General features: G+C 37.0%; 1 protein-coding gene across 2 annotated transcripts in view; it reads left to right on the top strand.

Moving 5' to 3' along the window:
• The first annotated feature begins 942 nt into the window (after positions 1–942).
• LOC117289058 (E3 ubiquitin-protein ligase RNF31-like) overlaps positions 943–11,888 on the top strand; it is a 41,443-nt gene continuing 30,497 nt past the window's right edge. The window contains exons 1-2 of one of the 2 annotated variants that reach the window (XM_033769987.1): positions 943–998; positions 9,850–10,165. In XM_033769987.1, the coding sequence (XP_033625878.1) occupies positions 9,869–10,165 (297 nt within the window). In that variant the 5' untranslated portion in view covers positions 943–998; positions 9,850–9,868. Of the gene's footprint in view, positions 999–7,154; positions 7,319–9,849; positions 10,166–11,888 lie in introns of those variants that run through there. The other variant, XM_033769988.1, reaches the window with a different exon arrangement.

Genomic DNA, 11,888 nt, shown 5'->3' with positions numbered 1-11,888 from the left:
TATCTTTCTCTAATTGTTTATTTTATTGTTTCTTTAATGCGCTTAGAGGCTTTTGCATTAGGCGCTTTACAAATGTCTTATTATTATTATTATTATTATTATTATTATTATTATTATTATTATTATTATTATTATTATTATTATTATTATTATTATTATTATTATTATTATTATTATTATTATTATTATTATTATTATTATTATTATTATTATTATTATTATTATTATTATTATTATTATTATTAGTATTATTATTATTATTATTATTATTATTATTATTATTATTATTATTATTATTATTATTATTATTATTATTATTATTATTATTATTATTATTATTAGTATTATTATTAGTATTATTATTATTATTATTATTATTATTATTATTATTATTATTATTATTATTATTATTATTATTATTATTATTATTATTATTATTATTATTATTATTATTATTATTATTATTATTATTATTATTATTATTATTATTATTATTATTATTATTATTATATTGGGGTGCCATTTTTGAACTTTTAGTTGCGGGAGCCATTATTGAACGTGTAGTTGGGGAGCCATATTAAACGTACTTTTTGAGCAATTAATGAACGTTCAGTTAGGAGAGCCAATATTTGCAAAGATATTTCAAAGATATTCGTGCATCTCAAACAATTAATTTGCAAAGATATTTGCAAAGATATTCGCGACATCACAAAAATAATTACAAAGATAAATTTGCGATGTGCGATGTCCCTTCAGGGCTACCATAAGTTTGCGTGTTGCAAAATATTGCTCACAATTTGGAATTCCCCGTTCTAAAAATAAACATTAGTCAGGTACCCATATCTGGTTTGATTGCTGCTATACCACGTTGACTGCGACACGTCTAGGTAAAACCATAAACGGTAAACCATAACTGGTGTCATCCCATTTCCTTCTAAAGAAACAAAATTGCGGTTCAAGGTGTTTGTGAACGTCACCTGCTTGCAGCCTGTAAAAGAGTAAGATTTGTTAAAATGTTTAGCTGTTTACTTTGAAATTGTCCTTGTTTTACTTGTAAAGATAATAATGGTAGTAAGGTACACCAATTGTTACTGTTTATTACTTAATAATTTACTTTTAATAGCATGCATGACTCATGAGGCTTTTTCTTTTGAATGTTCGTCACTCGTCAGTCCACGACGGGTAATTATAAGGAAAAGTTTCCGTATGGCGCCACCACTTTTTCATTCGAAATAAAATAATATAGTATCTAATTTACCTGATTGATATATCCCTTTTTGTAAAAATGAGTGAAAAAGTGGTGGCGCCATACGGAAAGTTATCCAATTATAAAATATTGCGGTTTGTGCCGTTGGAAATGGAATCGTTAATTCATTGTTTGTAATGTATATAGTACAGAAAAATGACTGTACACTGTTCTTCAAGTTCAACTTCTTGTGTTAGACATACTGTTCTTCAACTTCTTGTGTAAGTCGTCGTCAGTCGTTAGCCCATGAAACGAGCCAAGAGGATTGGCCCTCTCTATATGTGGTTTGTCTTGGTAGTACCATCATAAGCCTTTTTGAGGTATGGCGGACGTGATACGCGCGCGTCACACGCCGCGACTGATGCCACGCTCACCATGTTTGTTGGTGGTCATTTGGTTTACGTGTAAACGCCGCATCACCTAAAATGCGCACTTCACTGAATAATATACGTTCTATTTCTATGGTCAATACGCACAATATTACCACAACGTACTAGTCTACTAATAATAATAATAATAATAATAATAATGGACACTTAATAAAGCTACTACACTAGGCTAGGCTAACGTGCACTCTCATGCAAGCATGCATGCTCCAGTCCTACTCAAATTTTATATTTTCAAGGAGGGACTTAAAATTATTGGCGTCAGGGGCTGATTTAACTTGTGCCGGGAGTTCCAGCATTGGATTTGGATACAAGTAGGAAGGTCGACGGAAAGGCCTCAATCGAGATTTTTATCTGTTACTACACGAAAAGTGTTTGTAAAATCTCACCCAAAAGACTTCATTTAAGTGCGAATTTGGATGTACAAAATCATCTGTGGTTAGCTGAAGACATTTCCTTTCACAATTAAGCAGTTTTTTCTCGATTGATTGGAGTTTTAAATGAAAAAACACAGAGTTGAAAATGAGAAAATTAGTGCGTAACAGAGAGCACATTTTGGTCGCGGGAAAGCTCAATTGATTTTGTGTCGGAAATGGGTTTTTTTAAAGTGAGCCCTCTTGTGGCCTCGATAGCCTATGGTCACGTGGGATATGCTGATATTTGTGTAGAGGAAGGTCTGAGGAATTGGTAGGTAGGCCTACCAAATTTGATAGAATTTGATTGATATTTTAAACTGTTTTGATATCTTTCATTTTATTTTGTTACCAAAAGTTGAGGTTTTACACATAAACTTACATAAAAAATCCTCAATTTCTAAAATATGGAAACTACAAAACCTATACAAAACTCGTATTTTTTGAAAGCGTATACCTTCGTGATCAAGTGAATATCTTTGTTTCTTTACTTGGTAGTTGCTCATACATGTAGCTGCGCATTTAAGATTTAGAGGAAGGGGTCCTGACAGATTTTTTAGCAGTCTATGGACTTTTGTGCATTCTGTCCACATGGGGACATTTGTTTGACAATTGACATGATTTTGAGAATGGTCTGACAGACAAAAACAAAGTACAAAAATACAGTAAAAAATAATATCTCCGCAACCTTTAAAGATAAACGATTGATTTTACTACCATTAGAGATTACGTTTGAGATAAGCTTTCTAATGGTATCAAACTTGTTTTTTTTTTCGTAAAAAATTGGAAAACCTGTCGACCTCCCTAATACATGTACGTTCAACGAGTAACGGTAGTAGTCTTTGTTTGATGAGATAGTGTTAGAATTTAGGGTCTAATTTTGACGAGTTGTTAGTCTGTTCCATTCTATTTCTACCGTCATGGTTGGTTGCAGCGAAGATTACTAATGTTGGATGGATTCATGGAGTTGGTTTCTTTGTAAAGTGTAGTAAGTCTATTTCTAGAAACTATAAGGCTCCGTTGATAGGTGAAAGTTTTACGACCGTTCGCCATCAATAACTAAAATTTCCTTTGTACTACACACCCGAAACTTTCACCACACACTCAATGTACATTCATGATGCTTGCATGGCCTTTTTGTTGAGTTAAAATTAAAAAACATCTTCAACACATCTTCAAAAAAGGACATTTTCTGCTCGGTACTCACTGCTGTTTTTCTTGGTCACAAAGCACTGTACACAAGGGCACCAGCCAACTCGCTTTCCGAACTGCCGAGCCACCACCGCGAATGGCGGGCCTCGTGAGCGGACAGCTTACTACCAATATCGAACATTACTGCAAGTAACTACTGATACTATGTTTTACAAATTTGTATATTTACGATAATTGTGACACTCCATCCTCCTGACGGTCACAGAGGATGGAAGGTGACGATTATTGCAACTATACAAATAGGAGATCATTCCTAAGTTGTAATTGTCAAGGTTTGGTGGCAATTCTTGATGGCAGATGACCATCAAAACTGCATCTTTAAGACGACATGTCAAGTTAGGTCTTGTGTACATTGTGTATGCGCTGTATGAAACACCCAGGAGACTACCTTGAAAAAGTAGAGGCTTGCCTTGCCTTGCCTCTGGGTTTATCCTTGTTAGTTGCAATAACGTAACCCTCCTCCCGACGGCAGGAGGGTTACGTTATTGCAAGTGCTCTCTCTGACATGGTTAGAGTTAACTTACATTTTATAATTTTGATTTGCATTTGAGCATGGAACTAGCACAGTATAGACCGAAATAAATTTAGTCGCAATCACTGTAGCGCACTGTAGCTCATGATTGGTCTGTTGAATAGGGTGTCTTCCACTTTCAGCTCAAAATATTGCTCAGCTTGTTCGCCCAATCTGCACGCTACAGGAACATGGACAGCCTGAACATGGACGAGCGTTTTGTTATTGTTGCATCATTGTTTACCTCCTATGTAGCAGGGCTTGAGTTTGTTTACATTGGACAACCGGCCTGAGGCCTGTAAACTCAAGACAGGACAAGTCTGAAGGTCTGTCTTGAGTTTATGTTCAAAATGTTGAATTTAAATCACACAAAGTACATGTATCTTTCAATCCTGCTGAGTAGGCTGTCGCCTATAAAACAGTTCGCCAATATATAAACCTTATTTTAGTTTTTGTTCAAATAAGAAAAATTTTTATGTAAAAACTGTATCTCATTTTGATTCTGGTCAATTGTAAATAAATTCCTGGTAGAGTAAAGATTCTGAGCTACAAGTCCTGGGCCCAATTTCATGGCTCTGCTTACCGCCGAATTCTGCGCTTACGTGCAAGTGCCGAATTTCTGCGCTAGCCTTGTAAGCCTAGAATGCCTAGTAACTGGGAGTACGCACGCGCAGAAGCCAAAATTCGCCGCTAACCCGTGAAATACGCTTGGCGTAAGCACAGAATTCCCTGTTTCACCCCAAATTTGAGGCAGTGATAAAGCAGTGGATGACGTCCATTCATAATCAGGGTTAGAAATTACTGGTCTACAACAGCGCGGAGTGAGTCAAAATTCCATCGCTTGTACATTGGACGAAATTGAATGAACAAATATAATTGGCCTTTCACACAAAAAAGGGGTACGGTGGTAAAATTCCAAAAGGAGATTATTTTCAAACTGGTAAAAAGGTTTTGACAATTCCATCACTAGTACATTGGACGAAACTGAATATCAAATATTGGCCTTTCACAAAAAATAAGGGGTACGGTGGTATTATTTTCAAACTGGTAAAAAAGGTTTTGAAAAATCTTGATACTTGCTAGATTTAATGTGGCCACGTCCACAATCTAATAACAAACATGCATGCACATATGGTGCTGCATTTGTATTGTGACTGTACCACCGTAATATTCGGTCACCTGCCAGGCGTTGATGCACAAGTCTACAAGGTAACCAACAGTCTGCGTCTAGAAACTATCACAAACATATTGACTGGCAATGAGGTAACTAGTGATAAGTTTATTCCCCCCCCGAGGGACTTTGAGTAACCAGAAGAGGGACCTATTTCCCGAGGTCGAAGGCCGTCCGGTCGATCACAGTTCGGAGGGGGAATAGAAGTACACTAGTTACCGAATTATGCCAGTCAATATCTGTTTTAACAGAAATCTGGAAAAGAATGGAAGTTTTTTAGTTGCTATTCATGGTCAAGAGAGGGCGCTGTAACCAGGCACTTTTTTCAAAGATTAGTGCCCGCTCAGGAACTAGTTCCCGCAAAACGCGTGCGCGCGATCACTAGACTATTGATAGTTCATCCCACAAGACAGTGTTTCAGCCAACCAGAATACAGAACAAGCAGGAGGTGTGTTATAAAAATATATAGTAAACTTGCGGGTACAACCAACCTTGACGTTTCAAACACTTTATCTGCTCATTTTCAGGTTCTTCTGATTCTAAAATCATGAATCCATGATGGTGGTTGTTGAAGAGAATATCATTTTTAAAGGGCAGAAATAAGGCGATAAGATGTGATAACGACGTGCAGTCTTATGAAATAATGTAAAATGCGATAAAGCCTAAGAGCCATTGGACACTTTCGGTAAACAGTATTGTCCAAGGCCCCCACTTCGTGTACCACAACTTGTATACTATTAAATAACAACCTGTGAAAATTTAGGCTCAGTCGGTCATCGGAGTCGGGAGAAAATAACGGGAAAACCCACCCTTGTTTTCCCACGTTTCGAATAAATCCGTAATTCTCGCTATCGAGAATTGATATTGTTTTGATGTTTTCTCAACAAGTAAAGCATTTCATGGAACAATGTTTCAAGAGAAGTCTTTCACCATTACCTTCTGTAAACCCTGTTAATTATATGTGAATCTGTGAACGTTTATTTTTTTTTTCTGTTCCGAAAGTGTAGTTGGCTTTAATGGCCGTAGAGGAGTTGAAGCAGTTTGTAACAGCTTATCCCACTTTCTTGGGATTTAATGTAAATTCTGAAAACACTTTTAATATTTTTTGCAAATTATGTACATTTATGAATGTTACTGGAATGCATGCACCTAGTTGCACAAGCTTTCACAGTTGTTAAATAAGGGAATCAATGTGTGATGAAGAGGTTTTCAACTAGTGGTTTAAACCCAACGAGGCCTGGTTCTTGATAATTTTACAGAGACAAAGTCGAGGTAAATTATAAAGAATCAGGCCTCGGGGGGGTTTAAACCACTAGTTGAAAACCGATTCAACACACTTTGATTCCCATTCACATACCTTTTCGGTCAAAAAACATAACACTTTTTGGTCAAAAAGTAAAATAAATGCAAAAATTAAAATTTTGTCAATGATTTCTTTCAACACAACACAACACCCTCCAGCTATGAAATGGTAAGGCCCTGGGGTAAACAACTCCTTATAAGGGAATGCTGTGCGCGTCTCGCGTATCGCTCCAGCCGTTGCTCTCGACCAATACGAATGAAGAAACCAACTCCTTAAAAGGGAATGCTGTGCGCGTCTCGCGTATCGCTCCAGCCGTTGCTCTCGACCAATAGGAATGAAGAAACTGTCTTATAAGCACAGATGCAAGCTCACGTGTCACGCCCATGTTTCAACACTTTTTACTGGTCATAAACAAAGGTTTATACACACCCACGTGACGCGCTCTCCACCAATAGGAATAGCGAAACTGTCTAAGGTACTAATGAATGTAGAACATTTAAGAAAAAAGTTACATGTGTCCAAACATTTCGAAAAAACAACAGATTGAAATGTTCAAGTGATTTTTAAAATGTTACATTAAGGGCCTACATTATTGGGGTGCATTATTATTTGCTGTCAGAGAATAAATGTTGGCGCTCATAAAAAACATCATGTCCTTGTACAGTTATCCACTTCCTGCTTTGTTGCATACATTATGTACATGGGATACATTGGGGAATGTTTACAAACTGTGATGAGGAACAGACAATAACAATGACTGCAATCACCTTTGGCCTGCAATCCACAAGTGCTTTGATCATAGAGTAAGGACAGACAGTCAGTCTGACTTTGAACTGTTGGTGTTTTTATAAGCCACACTTGAGCAGGTTCTGGAGGGGACAGAAACACCAATATCGTTACTCAAGTTTTAAAAGTGAATTAATAAGTCAAATAGGTTGCTTTTTTTTTTTTTTTACATTACAATGCTCATTATTTCCTGAATTTGTTGTATGGACAATGGATGTGTTTGTATAGTGGTCATGTTTCGCACAAAAATACTTCAAAACTCAGTTGAATCTCTCTGGCAACTCGGCAAGGTGAGTCAAGATCATTAATGTACATTGTACAATACAAGTCATGTGTGTGTGCATACTACATGTTACAAGTACTGTGTTTGTATTTAAATGCATTCTACCTGTAGAATGTGAGGTTTGCTATAGCACAACGGTACATTTCTTTTGAGAAGTTTTGGTCCAGTGAAGAATAATTTTGACAGCTCAAAAGAGACACATGGTTCTACCAGCAAAACCTCACCTTATTATTTACCATGCAAAGTTTTAAACTATACTTTTAAAGGCAGTGGACACTATTGGTAATTACTCAAAATAATTATCAGCATAAAACCTCACTCCGTAACTAGTAATGGGGAGAGGTCATAGTATACAAATATTGAGTGGCTCGGAGTGGAATGGGAGGAATATTATCGCAAGGTAAAATTTGGACTGGTGCAAATTTTACCGAGCGATATGTTCCTTCCATTCCACGAATTAAAGCCACTCATTATTTGTTTTATATAACTGACATAGATCCTTGTCATTTGATGTATTTTAAAAGTATATCATTATGAAAAATCACACAAATTACTGACAACCAAAAATCATGTAGCGCGGCGTAGCGGCAACAATGCACAAAAATCGGATCACAACCTTTTGCACAGATGCTCCTTTGTTTTAGCAGCGGCGCGGCGCTTTACTGCTCAAAAGCATTGGGAACAAGGATGATCCTAACTGTTGAATGGGAAATGCTGTCCTATGGGCGAATAGGTCTTTTTGATCGCCGGTGCGGATGGGAGTAATAGTGAATGTCACGTGAAGTAAGTTCCACCAATCAAATGACAAGGATCTGTATGTCAGTTATATAATATAAAACATTGTGAGAATCGGCTCCCTCTGAAGTGACGTAGTTTTCGAGAAAGAACTTATTTTCCACGAATTTGATTTGGAGACCTCAAGTTTAGAACTTGAGGTCTCGAAATCAACCATCGTGAGACAAGGGTGTTTTTTCTTTCATTATTATCTCGCAAGTTCGACGACCAATTGAGCTCTAATTTTCACAGGTTTGTTATTTCATGCATGTGTTGAGATACACCAAGTGAGAAGACTGGTATTTGACAATTACCAAAAGTGTCCACTCTGCCTTAAAAGAATGTACTCATTTTTGTACAATCCGTCCTTAATCAAAATGTTACATTATAGGGCCTTCATGTAGCTCTACCCATGGATCCACATATCATTGGTTTGCTTTTGTTCTTAAAAAACTTTCACATTCATTACCGGCATGAGAGTAAAATCAGGAATTTTTTTCCCCGTTGTGATTGTGAATTCAATTGAAACCTGCAACCCTTTGTCACGCAGGGCAACTCTTACCATTTTAGGCCTACACCTACATGTTGGCAACTTGGAGGCAGCCAACTGGGGGGGCACAGTGCATACAAAACGGAATACCGGTTGCACAGCCCAGGTCGAAATTCCAGTTGAACCTAGTTAAACTGGGTTTAACTGGAACTAGTTGAAACCAGTTGATAAACTAGTTAAACACAGTTAAAACCAGTTGGTTTAATATGGAAAATGGACAGAGACCAACTGGTTTATAATTTCAACCTAGTTGAACACAGTTAAACCTAGTCCAAACCAGTTGGTTAATATGGAAAATGGATGAGTTTGATCACTATCCAGTTGAACCAGTTGACCCCAGTTAACTAGGTTCAACTGGAATTTTGACCTGGGAGGAGTACATCCCCCCCCCCCCCCCCCACCACCAACAGTGTCGATAAGTTCTATTCCAAAGAAAATTATGTAAAAATTGTGACTGCCTTTTTTTTTCTTGGAGATTTGGCTGGAACTTGGTGCATGTAATGTATAAACATTGACTTGTGTGACATGGCCTTAGATAATAGAGCATGAAGGCACTTATTATGGGGAAATGGAACTGAAATGTGAAATTTGCACCGGTTGCAATTTCAGAGAGCATTTTTTTTCATGGAACATACAAATAGTTCAGTTTAGACAATTAATATTGCTGCCAATAATAACTAGATGGTAGGATTGTAATGTGAAATGTGGACTGGATGCCATTTTAGCATGCAACTCTTTTGACATGTTTGATGCAACGATCGATCAATGGTTCTGAAAGCTTAAAGGCAGTGGACAAATTACTCAAAATAACTATTATCATAAAATAACTACTCAAAATAACTATTATCATCAAACCTTACTTGATTAGGAGTAATGGGGAGAGGTTGATAGTATAAAACATTTTGAGAAGCGGCTCCATCTGAAGTAATGTAGTTTTCGCAAAAGAAGTAATTTTCCACGAATTTGATTTCGAGACCTCAAGTTTAGAATTATTATCTCACAACTTCGACGACTGATTGAGCTCAAATTTTCACAGGTTTGTTTTTTATGCATATGTTTAGATACACCAACTGGGAAGACTAATCTTTGACAATTACCAATAGTGTCCACTGTCTTTAAAACATAATTCAAACAATCTTAAAAACAGTTTGCATTAGGCCGACCTCAAAATATTGATTTTCACCAGTTTATAATTGTTTCTTTTAATTCTTCAGCTATTCAGTATGCCTTAGTATGGATACACCATGTACAACTGCAGCAGCTCTGCAGCGGCCAAGCGTGTTGGTGCCGAAACAAGAGGAGCCAATTGCCACCGCGGTCGATTCCAAGTATGCCAATCTCGATAACAAGGTTTTAGAGACGGTGAAAGAGCTCCATGTGCAACTCGAAATCCTCCTGAAGACCATTCCATTGGATGAGAGTAGGATTCAGACGACCCTGGACACAATAGTTTCACAGAATTGTCCTCTTCCGGCCAAATTTTCACGGATCGACGTGTCTGATCTCCTGAAGAAGAACAAGAATATCAGAGTAAGTGTCGACAAACGTACATTGAAGTCTCTTAAAGTCAGTGGACACTATTGGTAATTACCCAAAATAGTTGTTAGCATAAAAACTTACTTTGTAACAAGCAGTATAAAATATCGTGAGAAATAGCTCCCTCTGAAGTGACGTAGTTTTCGCGAAAAAAGTAATTTTCCTCAAAATTGATTTTGAGACCTCAGAATTAGATTTTGAGGTCTCAAAATCAAGCATCTGAAAGCACACAACTCCGTGTGACAAGGGTGTTTTTTCTTTCATTATTATCTCGCAAGTTCGACGACCATTTGTGCTCAAATTTCCACAGGTTTGTTATTTTACGCATAGGCCTATGTCTGGTCTTTGACAAATACCATTAGTTCTTCTCTGGCACCTTATTAAATAAAACAAAAATGCAAAGTTAGACTCAATAATTGCACAGAATTGTCCTCTATTGGCAAAATATATAGGATGCATTGAACTCATCCTAAGTTAGGCAGCAGATGTCTTACCAACTAGGACCACCAAGATTGCTCGTTACCTAGAGGCAGTTCAAATCCTATATTTTGAAGCAGTAGACCGCTCAGCCATGGCACACAACCATAAATCTCCAACACATTAGACTATTTTTCAACAATCCCTAGTAGACCCTCAAATTTAAGATTTTACACAAAATGTTTTCAAGCCTACTAAATATTCCTGAAGTAGGGACCCAGCCATGTTACGTAATTGTAACCCCCCTTAGTGCATATAAATGTGTTTCATTATTGGTCAGGTACCCTGCGAGAATACAGTTTAATCAGTCTCCCTAACCAGATGCTTCCCTTTTAGAAACGAGCAGTAATCGATGACTTGGGGGATCAGGGAACTATGTTTTCAAGGTTTGCGAAAGGTCGCACCGAGCAACCTCAATTCCTGATCATAATCATTACATCTAAGGCCAAATAAAATACAAAACATGTTTAGCTTCCTGCCTTTTTGAAAAAAAGAAACGAGGTGGGCATTTTTTCTTTTCTTTTTAATGGCTGCCAACACATTTTTGAAGATAAAGTGTCTTTTCATCTGAGATCGAGAAAAAAGAATCCTTTTTATTTTATTTTTTCAAGAAAAGAAAAAAAAAGAGGTGGCCTCTAAAAAGGAAGCAGACAGAGACGCTAAACATGTTTATTTTGTTTAGGCCTAATATGATCCAACAAGAAGATCTCTCAACATGCCCTCACCTGCTAGTGACTAGAGTCGGAAGTCGGCTACTTAAGAAACGATCCAGGGCCGTCTGAGCAAAATGAAAAGTTAGAGTTCCGGACATCCAACTGAATCTCCTGGAAATGCAGTATGTGGAAAAGAAACAAACATGTACATCTGTGTGAATGACTAACGCTAACACTGCAGATTCCAAAATGGAACTTGGCCATTTTAAAGTGTTGGGTTGGGGTTTTTTTTAAGAAGAGGAATGTGTTTGTCACAAAGTGGATTTCCGTTTGAAAGGCTCCGTGATTCTTATGTCAATCAGAGAAAACTTTGAAAGTCTGCAGTTTTAATTAAAGAAAAGGTTAGATAGTGAATAATTACATTTCTTTTGTAGTGAGTGGGTAAAGACATCAAGTTGTGGAATTGGAAACAAGTGTCTTATTTTTACAGAGCTGCTTAAGCTGTATACAAAACTGCTGAGCAAAAATTACAAATGTAGCAGTAAAACCAGTCATGTAATGGTTCTTGTGACATATTATTTTGGATG

This window comes from Asterias rubens, chromosome 4 (genome assembly GCF_902459465.1).
Source record: "Asterias rubens chromosome 4, eAstRub1.3, whole genome shotgun sequence".
NCBI classification, from domain to species: Eukaryota; Metazoa; Echinodermata; class Asteroidea; order Forcipulatida; family Asteriidae; genus Asterias; species Asterias rubens.
Note: the sequence above shows the minus strand (reverse complement) of the source record. Positions and strands in the feature narration are given on the sequence as shown.